This window comes from Squalius cephalus, assembly GCF_949319135.1.
Source record: "Squalius cephalus genome assembly, chromosome: 10".
In the NCBI taxonomy this organism is placed as follows: domain Eukaryota; kingdom Metazoa; phylum Chordata; class Actinopteri; order Cypriniformes; family Leuciscidae; genus Squalius; species Squalius cephalus.
Window position 1 is genome coordinate 25,281,039 of NC_137131.1, and position 12,672 is coordinate 25,293,710.

Consider the following 12,672-nt stretch of genomic DNA (forward strand, 5'->3'; position numbering starts at 1 on the left):
AACCATACTGGATGCCCGTGATCTTCGGGCCCTTAGACGGCACTGCATCACATACAGCAATGCTACTGTAATGGAAATCACAACATGGGCTCAGGAATACTTCCAGAAAACATTGTCGTGAACACAATCCACTGTGCCATTCGCCGTTGCCAGCTAAAACTCTATAGGTCAGAAAAGAAGCCATATCTAAACAGGATCTAGAAGCGCAGGCGTTTTCTCTGGGCCAAGGCTCGTTAAAAATGGACTGTGGCAAAGTGGAAAACTGTTCTGTGGTCAGACTAATCAAAATTTGAAGTTCTTTTTGGAAAACTGGGATGCCATGTCATCCAGACTAAAGAGGACAAGGACAACCCAAGTTGTTATCAGCGCTCAGTTCAGAAGCCTGCATCTCTGATGGTATGGGGTTGCATGAGTGCGTGTGGCATGGGCAGCTTACACATCTGGAAAGGAACCATCAATGCTGAAAGGTATATCCAAGTTCTAGAACAACATATGCTCCCATCCAGACGTCGTCTCTTTCAGGGAAGACCTTGCATTTTCCAACATGACAATGCCAGACCATATACTGCATCAATTACAATATCATGGCTGCGTAGAAGGATCCGGGTACTGAAATGGCCAGCCTGCAGTCCAGATCTTTCACCCATAGAAAACATTTGGTGCATCATAAAGAGGAAGATTCAACAAAGAAAACCTAAGACAGTTGAGCAACTAGAAGCCTGTATTAGACAAGAATGGGACAACATTCCTATTCCTAAACTTGAGCAACTTGTCTCCTCAGTCCCCAGACGTTTGCAGACTGTTATAAAAAGAAGAGGGGATGCCACACAGTGGTAAACATGGCCTTGTCCCAACTTTTTTGAGATGTGTTGATGCCATGAAATTTAAAATCAACTTATTTTTCCCTTAAAATGATACATTTTCTCAGTTTAAACATTTGATATGTCATCTATGTTGTATTTTGAATAAAATATTGAAATTTGAAACTTCCACATCATTGCATTCTATTTTTATTCACAATTTGTACAGTGTCCCAACTTTTTCTGATTTGGGGTTGTACAATAAACTTCACTGAACTCATCAGTATATTTTGGTCATCATTCGGACAGGGTCTGCTACAGCAGGCTTGTATTAATATAGATAAAAGCAGATGACAAATAAGTTATAACCATAATTAAACTAAACTATACCTGTTCTGTCTCCATACAGCATATATTCTCCGGCTCTGTGGGCAATATTGTCCGACTCCGAGTCGAAATGAACACCGCAACTGAGAGTTTCTGTTCTGATATTATCAGATGAGATTGTCCTGGCTCTGAGCGTGAGCTCGTGAGGCTCCGCCCCCTGGGCCGGCAGCAGCAATTAATTTGCATTTAAAGGGATACACACTAAAACAGCGTGTTTTTCTGAGCCCCAAAAAATTACAATTTAAACATGCTGTAAAAAATTATCTGTTGGGTATTTTGAGCTAAAACTTCACATACACACTCTGGAGACATCAGAGACTTATTTTACATCTTGTGATAAGAGTCATAATAGGTGCCCTTTAAGTCCGCACATTTGCAGGCCTACATACTACATCTGAGACACCTGCTACTGTTAAACTTTCCCCATTCAGCCCTTTGTTATTGAGCAAATGCAATTAAAAAGAAACTGCTCTCGGTGGCCTAGTAATGTGAGCAGCAGCTCTGAGAGGCTGCCTTAATTTAAGAAGGCAATAACCACCACTGACTTTTGTCTCTCAATATCAAGCCGTGTCAGTCCCCAGCTGAGGCTCCTCATCAATGGCCTATGGATCCCTACCCACATGTTGCACAGCGTTAGCACTTAATTCTCTACTAATGAATTAGCCTGAGCTGAAAGAGCACTACACTATTCTACTCACCAACTGTTCGTCTTCCATATGCTGCATTGTGCCAGTGTATCACATAAAACTAGTGACACTACTAACTTTACTACATTGTAGCATCTGGACCAATCAGACACACAATTATTTATTATGTAATGAATAATCCAACAGACGTCTAAATACTGTAACAAGTAAAGCTCCAAGTAGGCCCAAGCAGACTCAGAGATGTCTGTTCTCCCACTGATCATTATCAGCTTTTACTCCCCAGTCCAGCAACTAGTGGACCTCAGACACATTCCAGGTGGTGCAAAGTAGCCATATGCAAAACCAAAAGAATGTGAATGCATTAACTCTCACTCCATTTCCCTATTGAAACACACATAATGCCCATAAAAAAGGACTCTTAACCATTCATTCATAGAATACCTATGAAGGAACAGGCATGTTTCCAGAACATTTTGTGTATGATTATTACTCTTACATAGTTTATATTATACTGTATACTGTTTGATGCATGCTTTATGATATAATTATTAGATAATGTACCCTTTTCTTATTCAGTTGTATAATCACTTGAGACATGCACGATTTTGTATCCAATTTCCCTATTTGATCATACATTATTTAATAGTGTTTTGGGCCATGTATTAATCCTGGAATGACCATGTTATTATTACTTGATTAATCAAATTTTATATATTTATTATTCTTGGTATCTTCAAATTTGTATTTTGATGACCTACATGATATTGTATATTATATGTTGATACCTATGCAACATATTAGTGTTACAAGAATCTTTAATAGTTTCTGCATCAACACCCAATCCAGTTACATATGCAAATTGCCATGCTCAAGACGAAGGATCGTAAAACTTTCCCTCCGAAAGCTTACGTTACCATTGGCTCAATGTCACATGGAGGAGTGACATCCGCCACAAATTAAAGGGCACTTTCGGAGTGGCCACCCTCTCTCTTGCTGCTTTTCCTGGTTGCTACAAATATTTTCTGAGAGTTGATAGATGACCAATACTGAGTGTTCGCTGGATGAACAGATTAATTGATTGTAATAATAATTTAGCTACATCAAGTTAATTCGATTAACTGATCCAAATATTTAGAATCAATTATAACAAGCTATGATTAATTATTCATATTTCCCTTTTGAGATAATTTGCTACATTTTTTTAGTTGCTGTTTTCAAAATAGTGTAACTTGTCCAGTAACAAATTGTAGCAATTGTAGCAGCGTATCAGCTGCTTTTAAAGGGTTAGTTCACCCAAAAATGAAAATTCTGTCAGTAATTACTCACCCTCATGTTGTTCCAACCCCGTAAGACTTTCGTTCATCTTCGGAACACAAATTAAGATATTTTTGATGAAATCTGAGAGCTGGCTCACTCCTTCATAAGCTGCTAGGTAATCGATATCTGCCATTCCAGAAAAGTTAGTAAAGACATCGTTAAAATAGTCCAAGTGACTACAGTGGCTCATCCTTAAGTTTATCAAGCGACAAGAATACTTTTTGTGTGCAAAAAAAACAAAACAACAATAATGACTTTATTCAACTTATTAATTTTCTTCTGTGTGGGCTTCTGAGTGAGTTCACATAGTATAACAGCGCAGCGCTTCTGGGTTGTTCGTCAGAACGTAGGCTCACTATTGGCCGGCATCACACGCATCACACACGACCGGCCAATAGTGAGCCTACGTTCTGACGAACAACCCAGAAGCGCTGCGCTGTTACACTATGTGAACTCACTCAGAGGCTTCTTAAAGGGGTGGTTGATTATGATTTCACTTTTCTAACTTTAGTTAGTGTGTAATGTTGCTGTTTGAGCATAAACAACATCTGCAAAGTTACAACGTTCAAAGTTCAAAGCAAAGGGAGATATTTGCTTTTAAAGAAATCGCTTTTTAAGGACTACAACAAACGGCTGGTAGGGACTACACAGCATTCCTCCCGGGTTAGTGACATCACCAACCCTAACATTTACATAAACCCCACCCCCAGAACACGATTTATAGATTATCAAGACAGAATATGCTAATCAATGACTAGAAGATATCACACATAAGCTACATAAATTCATCACCTAACCATTCAGAAACGTCCTGTTGCATTCTACATGTTGTCACTTCTTCTTGAGTCTCTCCATCATTGTCTGAATCTGGTTTGAACATAAAAGGCTAAAAGTTTTTGAAATTTTCAGCGCATGTCTGTGTGAGTGCAAGCTGTTGAAGCTCTGCCCTCTGTGTTGGGAGCAGCAGCTCATTTGCATTTAAAGGAACAGACACAAAACGGTGTGTTTTTGCTCACCCTCAAAAATTGACAATTTTAACATGTTATATAAAAATATCTGTGGGGTATTTTGAGCTAAAACTTCACATTCTGGGGACATCAAAAACTTATTTTACATCTTGTGAAAAGGGCATTATACCACCCCTTTAAAAGTGCTTCTTCAACATTGCATTGCTCAAGGGTTTCCAGAAGTTTAACTTAACTTCTGTACATTAACTTAACAACAGTGGAATACACTTTATATGGCCACATTTTTTGGTTTCCATTTATGTGAGTTCATGTAAGTTCATATAAATTTTGAGGCAAACATCTTCCAGAATTTACTCTAAAAATGTGCTTTCCTGACTGTGTCATGTGCATCACCTTAGAAGTGGTTTCAAATGTTGTTCTCAGGGGTATGTGAGACTTCACTAATCAGTAGATTTATCTCTTTCGAACTGGGTTTTTTGATTTCCAGAAAACACTCTCACTTTGACGTCATCTGTCACAAGAAAGCTGTAGAGAGACTTCATAAAATTCACAGTTACTGCAGATTTGTTTTTCTGCTTTAGCTAAAATTCTTCTTTTCATCTTGTGTACACCAATGCTGGGCTATGTTTTTAAATTGAATCTTTACAGTGTCTGTATAATCTCCTGTTACAGAGTTTGAACTGAAGAGAGGGGAGGGGTAGACAGAGTTCTTAAAATTATCTGACAAATTATCAGACACTCTGGCTTGATTTCTTGGGGCTGCTTGCATCACGTCTACATCAGCTTGAGCCCAATTGCAGCCAAATGACTAACAATGGCTTCTAGTTTTTTGAAGCATGAGTTTGAAGTGTTTTTGTTCTATTTCCAATTTATTTATTTATTTATTTATTTTTTTTTTTTTAAACTAGACACTGATTGATGTTAAAAAGTCTCTAAACCATGATTGCAGAACTTTTCGAGGTTGTTTGAGCAGAGGGTCATGTTGTAAATTTCTAATAATCAAACTCAGCTTGTTTTGTCTTTGACCTTTCTTAAGTTCCGGAGCAGCAGGTGACGATGAGTGATTTGTCACGCTGACATTTGTGCAGTGGTACTCAGATAGACCTGCTGAGTCCAATCAGTGCAAAATAACACACACACACAAACACACACCTTTGAGCCTGTTCTGACTGACTGATTTACTAGTACTAAAAGTACAGTATATACTTCACTGGTGATGGGAAAGTGCATCTCCTTAAGAATGTAGAAAGACAATATGCCAGCACTGAGAGTGATACACTACTACAATATACCACTGCATCTTGTTACTACAGACCTCTTTGTTGTTTTGCTATAGTGTTTGTTTTAATAAAGTCTCAGAAAGATCCCTCAGAAACTTCTATTGGCAATATTAGGCAATATTTATTATATATGTTTTAAACTTTTAGGACAGCAATGCATTCAAATAACATTTTATAACTTATATAGGATCTGATTTTTCATGTGTACATTTATTTTAAGTGCATGAGAACCACATGAGAATCAGAAAATATGAGCTTATATTTTGTTTTTAATTGATTATGTTCTGTGCTCAAACATAGTGTTGTTTAATGATACTCACCATCTATACCACTGAGGTGCCTCAGCTTTTATCGTTTTCACCAGTTCTTGGATTTAAATAATACAAGAAATTTGGATTTGGCGTAAAAAAAAAATATATATATAGCAGGAAACTATGACATGTATTTGTGCAAACTACATAAACAGATATGAGCTGTTCCAAACACTAGTGATCTACCTATAGAGGCAGTGTTTTGGGGCATCATAGGCGCGCTTACAACACATGGCTTTTACAAAAGATAATTATCTTAATTATGCTGCTTCCTTAGCTAAGTGCATTGTTTTAGCCAAATTAAGGCAGCATCGCATATATCCTTTGTGCACAGGACAATACCAAAATGGATTGTGACAAGCTTGGTCAAATAATATAATCAAATCTATAAAATAACCTTCTGATTAAAAAATCTTTGTGTAATTATTTTACCCAATATTTTTGTGTGATGCATTTATATTTTTTAAAGCTACAGGTGTATTAGACGGCCTTTAGCCTTTGTGATGCCTCACTTTAGAGGACACCTACAGATTTAGGATGCTGCCAATGAAGGCAGTAGGTAGATTTAGTCTATCTTTTATGGGGTTGTACAATGTTAATAAGAAAATAAACAAATGTATTTATTTTTTCTAATTTATTTGGTCGTATGATCTCTATCTCCTCAAGTCTTTTTCACTGATTATTGTTTACATTTCAATAATCCACATCATACCTTTTCTCTCTTGATATTCATATCTGTTTTTCTTTTTAAATTAATGAATCTGTGGGACACAAACACAAGCATTTTAATGTTTGATCTGCTGCCCAAACACACAATAACTTTATTTCTGTCTACTCAGTCATGATGAATCTGTCTCTCTTTCACTTCTCTGCAGGCTTTAGCATAAAAATCAGATTAGACCATCTCTCCAGATGGTGATGAGAGGATGGAATTGTTAACTATATTTTGATGAAGCAAATAAGTCAACTTTCTGGGTTTTTGTAGACAGCATTGTTTCGGATTGTTACCCTTTTAGGTTGCGATTAGAGTTATGAGGAAGAGTTTTGATGATGCTTTTTTCTCTAGGATTGCAGGTAAAACAGACATGCATTATCTATATTTGCATGCATTAACTGTATTGCATTTTACTTGCAGTCCTACAAGGCCACCATAAATTATTTTTGTTTCAGTGTGCTTAGCTATCAAACCTTGAAGTGGGATTTTTGTTGCTTTTAAAGAATAGCAGAGTTCACACCATGGGCCCTATTTTAACGATCTAAGCGCATGGTCTAAAGCAAGTGAACTAAGGGCATGTCCAAATACACTTTTGCTAGTTTAATTGAATCAGGACCAGGATGCACAATTTTATACTACATTGTTTTAATACTTCTGCATTCTACACTGCTTCTCACATCAGGCCACCATGAATGCTCGCACACAGAGGATTCTGGACTCAGGATCTCTGACCCAATCAGCGCCTGCCAGCCCCACCAGCAAAGGAACACTCATACATCAAGCAGGGTGAGTTACTCACACAAATATGTATTAGATTAATTTAAAATCAGCAGCAGGACCATATAGTCATCTGGAATGATTCTTTTGTGACAGGTGAAAAAGCATAATGCAGTAGCTTGTGCTTCTATTATTTTACTCTTCTTTGCATCTATTAAATAACATCCTGTTCTTTTTTGGGTTATGTTTATTGGCACTGGCTATTCATTTTGTTTAACATGCAGCATTGTAGTGCATGCTGACCCTCTTCTTTTGCAGAACATTAATCTGTGTGTTATGGCCCTGCTTGTTGGTGTTGTAGTGCTTCCCACAGATCCAAACGCTCTTCATCTCCCTCCAGTGGATCTCCTCCCATGCCCGGTGCCTCCAGCTCCAGCCTCACCAATGAAGTGCCCAAACCGCCGGTCCGGGAGGCGCCGCCCGCTCGGCCACCATACACACCAACTCTGGGTGGTCAGGCGCCCCACTCACAGCAGTTCCCACGGACCAGAAAGATGTTTGACAAGGGCCCTGATCAGGTATAGCATTGATATGAGTTTCCCACAGATTTTCCTCCACCCTTCTGTGTTGTTCATTTGTAAGAAAACTGTATTTTGCAGTCTTTGTGCTTTTCTTATTTTGTGGCAGCCTTGTTTGTGGTTTAAACCAACAGCAGACTTTAGTTGTAGCATATTTGTAAGATTATAACAATGAAACCAAGCCTTGTGCCATGAAACCAAGCCTTTGTACCATTTACAATAGTACAAAATATGTCTATTCATCAAATAAATGCTGTTCTTTTAAACTTTCTATTCATCAAAGAATCCTGAAAAAAAAAATGTGACATGGTTTCCATACAAATATTAAGCAGCACAACAGTTTTCAACATAAATATTTCATGCCCATGTTTTTCTTAATTAGTAAATAGTTGTGTAATAAGCAGGATAAAGCACAGTCAGACCTGATCACCCAGTCAGCGTTTATGTAGTGATTCGGTTACATTTTGTCATTTGTCTGGTGTGTTCCTCAGGCTGCTGAGGATGGAGATGAGACAGCTGCTCACAGGAGCTTCATCAGTGTGAATCTGCAAACAGGTCTTTGTGACTGGAGTGCCAAATATTTCGCTCAGCCAGTCATGAAGGTGAGTGCTGCATGGATTAGAGGTGAAATCGAATTCATTTACTTCTAAATCAAACTAATTCAGTTAATGAATTAACTTGAAATCATTACTTAAGATCTATTCAGGGTGATTTAATCATGTTGATTTAGCAAGGAAGCTTTAGATAATATTAGTAAATGAATATGAAAGAGTTGGACCTCACTTCTAATATTATCAAAAAACAATTTGCCCAAAGTGAAGTAAAGATTAGTGATGAAGTGTCTCAGGAATGTGTATGCAAGGGGTGGGGATCCATGTACAGGTGCTGGTCATATAATTAGAATATCATCAAAAAGTTGATTTATTTCAGTAATTCCATTAAAAAAGTGAAACTTGTATATTATATAGACTCATTACATGCAAAGTGAGATATCTCAAGCCTTTATTTGTTATAATGTTGATGATTATGGCTTACAGATTGTGAAAACCACAAAATCTAAATCTCAGAAAATTAGAATATTACAAGAAATCACACAGTAATTACACAGTAATCCCATGGTCATTGAACCAGGTTTTGGTTCTTTTGGCAGTGTGGGCAGGTGCAAATCCTGCTGGAAAATGAAGGAAGCATGAAGTGCTCTGAAAATGTCCTGGTAGACGGCTGCGTTGACTCTGGATTTAATAAAGCACAGTGGACCAAAGTCCTCTTTTCTGATGAGAGCAAATTTTGCACCTCATTTGGAAACCAAGGTCCCAGAGTCTGGAGGAAGAATGGAGAGGCACACAATCCAAGATGCTTGAAGTCCAGTGTGAAGTTTCCACAGTCTGTGTTGGTTTGGGGAGCCATGTCATCGGCTAGTGTTGGTCCACTGTGCTGTCCACTCAACGCAGCCGTCTACCAGGACATTTCCAGAGCACTTCATGCTTCCTTCAGCAGACAAGCTTTATGGAGATGCTTCCTTCATTTTCCAGCAGGATTTGCACCTGCCCACACTGCCAAAATAACCAAAACCTGGTTCAATGACCATGGGATTACTGTGTAAATACTGTGTGATTTCATGTAATATTCTAATTTTCTGAGATTTTGATTTTGTGGTTTTCACAAGCTGTAAGCTATAATCATCAAAATTATAACAAATAAAGGCTTGAGATATCTCACTTTGCATGTAATGAGTCTATATAATATACAAGTTTCACTTTTTTAATGGAATTACTGAAATAAATCAACTTTTTGATGATATTCTAATTATATGACCAGCACCTGTATGCGCAATCTTGCTATGTGGTCAATATTTAACTAAAGCAAGGAAACAAATTAATAAAATGTGACCACCAATAAAAAGTGATGGGAACGAGTTCTAAATAATTTTCTACACTGTTTTTGGAGGGAAATATGCAAACTGGTTTCAAACATTGCAAAATGCCATTTGAAAATCCTTATGCACCTTGTGATTTTTAAGGACCCCCATAAGCTTATAATGTGAGGTACAATGAGGTAAGATTTCATGACTCAAAGTTATGCTAGTTTTTCTGTTGCCATGGGAATGGCATGACATTTCTTCAACCGTTTATCTTTTTTTCTTTTTTTTTCTTTTTTAAATAGAAAACACTTTATGCCTGTTCCTAGCCAAACTAGAGCTGCCAAACTTCATTGTCCCCAGAGGGGACTCTCTAAAATTCAAATCTGCTGCTGCAGTATTCAGTGTTATCCCATAAACCAATATTTAAATATATGTGTGTTTTGCTCCTTTGATGTCATGCTTTACTACAGGGCTATTCTATACTATCTATTATACTACCCTTTCCACTGTGAATTGTGTAGATATATATTTCCATATAGTCAGAACACAAAATACAATCATACTACCATGTTATTTGGGCATGCACCATGTAATACCATGGTGTATAAAAATGTTAGTCATTCAGGACCGTGGTATTATCATCTAAAACCACGACTGCAAGTTGACACATCACCACCACGGTATTTCAGTAAGAAAGGTCATTTGTTTAGTGTTTTAAAAAAAAAAAAAAAAAAAAAAAAAAAAATGTTTTATTGTCTTCTGTAATTTTCATTTACAACTGAAAATATTTGTGAAAATGCGTGTGGGTTTTGTGTACTGTCCTGATGCAGTATAATGCATTCCCATCAGTATGTGATCAGTGAGGAACACACACTGCCTGTAGCACAGTGCTGAGAGTAATACCTCATGTTTACTGCAAGAGAACAAGACACGTAATAATCAATAATGTGTGGGAGACAAAACAGCATAAAACATCAATAAAGTAGCATACACAATGTTGCTGATAGGACTTTGTTGATAGGTTCTCACTCTTAAGGTGATGATACACAGGGCAACTTTTTGAGCAATGCTGCTGGGCAGTGTTGCCGTCAACGGGCAACCAGATGAGACACAGGGCCCATGACCGATCTAAATTATCCAGATAGAAATGTATTGCCCATTTTCAATGGGAAAGTGCCCAAGCAACAATCGCTCAGCAAGATTGCCCAGCAACATTGCTCAAAAAGTTGCCCTGTGTATCGTCACCTTTAGTGTGTGCTGATGAGGGAAGATGCTGGAAAAAGGATTGATCAAGGTGCGAGAGAGGCCAGCATGATTTTCACCAGCCTTTTTTTTTCATCCAGGATATATATAGATTTAACTGGGATGTTAATTTTTTCAACACATCACACAATGCACTGCAGTTTCCATTTTTAGTGTGGTGATTTGAGCCCAACCAATCAAGAGAATGCAATGACAACTCCTATAGCAATTGTGTAAAATTGGACCAAGAGAGCATATATATATATATATATATATATATATATATATATATATATATATATATATATATATATATATATATATATTAGGGATGGGCGATATCTTATCGTTTGCGATATACCGCCGAAAATTCTCCACGATAAAAATGTGTCTCCTCGCGATAATAACGATAAGTCTAGTTGATGACGTAGTTTTGTGCGTGCCCGATTCACTGTTCACGTGCGGAGTGAAAACAAGCATGGCGGAAGGCGGACGTGAGGCTGAGGAGAAGCTTGTTGTTAAGCGAGGAGCTACCTCCACAATTTGGAACTGGTTTGGTTACAGAAAATCAGATGAGCAGCAAACTACCGTAATATGCAAAGTTTGCAGAAACTACAGAACAGCGCGAGCGGGAAGCGGCATATGAGGCGCCGGACTGGACAAAAGCGAAACGAACTGCGCGAGCGAGCGACAGTGCGCGAGAGAGACCGAGTGTGTCTGCGCGCGAGCGAAAGTGCGCGAGAGAGACCGAGTGTGTCTGCTCACCTCACGCGAGCAGGGCTTATATGCTCCGAGAACGGACACTGCACAGACACTGCACTAGTGATATAAAACACACACACACACACACACACACACACACACACACACACACACACAGGTCTGTTAACTTAAGCAATACTTTTAAAAATGTAGTCTAATATTTTTCTGACTAACAAATTACTGACACAGTAAAGGGTAGATTTAAATAAATAAAAACGAAATTTAAATAAATAAAAAAACGAAATTTAAATAAATAAAAACGAAATTTAAATAAAGAAAAACAAAATTTAAATAAAGAAAAAAAAGAAATTTAAATAAAGAAAAACGAAATTTAAATAAAGAAAAACGAATTTTAAATAAAGAAAAACTAAATATAAATAAAGAAAAAAAGGAAATTTAAATAAAGAAAAAAAAAGAAATTTAAATAAAGAAAAACGGAATTTTAATAAAGAATAAAAAAGGAAATTTAAATAAAGAAAAATGGAATTAAACAAAACACAACACAACTTAAACATAACATAATCTGATATTTTACAGAAGAAAATAATTTATCGTCATGTGTATCGTTATCGCAATAAATACCTGAAATTATCGTGATAAATTTTTTAGGCCATATCGCCCATCCCTAATATATATATATATATATATATATATATATATATATATATATATATATATATATATATATATAACTGTTTCCATAAATGGTTAGTACTAGCACTATATTAAAGAGATCCTTAAGTAAAAGGAGGTCATCAGGTTATCATGTATACATATGCACACTTATTGACACATACATACACAAATATACTCATATCCAAAGCCATACTTTCATGCAGCTTACAGTGATATATTTTCATATGTTGGTGGTTACAAATATGCATATACATATTCCTATTACACATTTATTTCCCTTCTCTCTGTTTTTATTTATGCATAGTCCATTTTCCCCTGTGTTTTTCAAAAGTATCATCTTGTAGTCTCAACTTGAATGACAGTATTTCCATTTTATAAATGTTTGTAACAATTTGTTCCTACTGAGTTCTCGTTGGGGAAAGATGTTGGAGCCTTTTTTTTTTTTTTTTTT

At 36.9% G+C, this 12,672-nt stretch overlaps 1 protein-coding gene across 4 annotated transcripts in view; it reads left to right on the forward strand.

Moving 5' to 3' along the window:
• The window catches only part of rptor (regulatory associated protein of MTOR, complex 1), a 409,250-nt gene that overhangs the window by 304,177 nt on the left and 92,401 nt on the right, over positions 1-12,672 (forward strand). For 2 of the 4 annotated variants that reach the window (XM_079882549.1, XM_079882547.1), the window contains exons 23-25: positions 7,108-7,211; positions 7,543-7,720; positions 8,212-8,322. In XM_079882549.1, the coding sequence (XP_079738675.1) occupies positions 7,108-7,211; positions 7,543-7,720; positions 8,212-8,322 (393 nt within the window). Of the gene's footprint in view, positions 1-7,107; positions 7,212-7,503; positions 7,721-8,211; positions 8,323-12,672 lie in introns of all 4 variants that reach the window. The other 2 variants (XM_079882546.1, XM_079882548.1) reach the window with 1 other exon arrangement.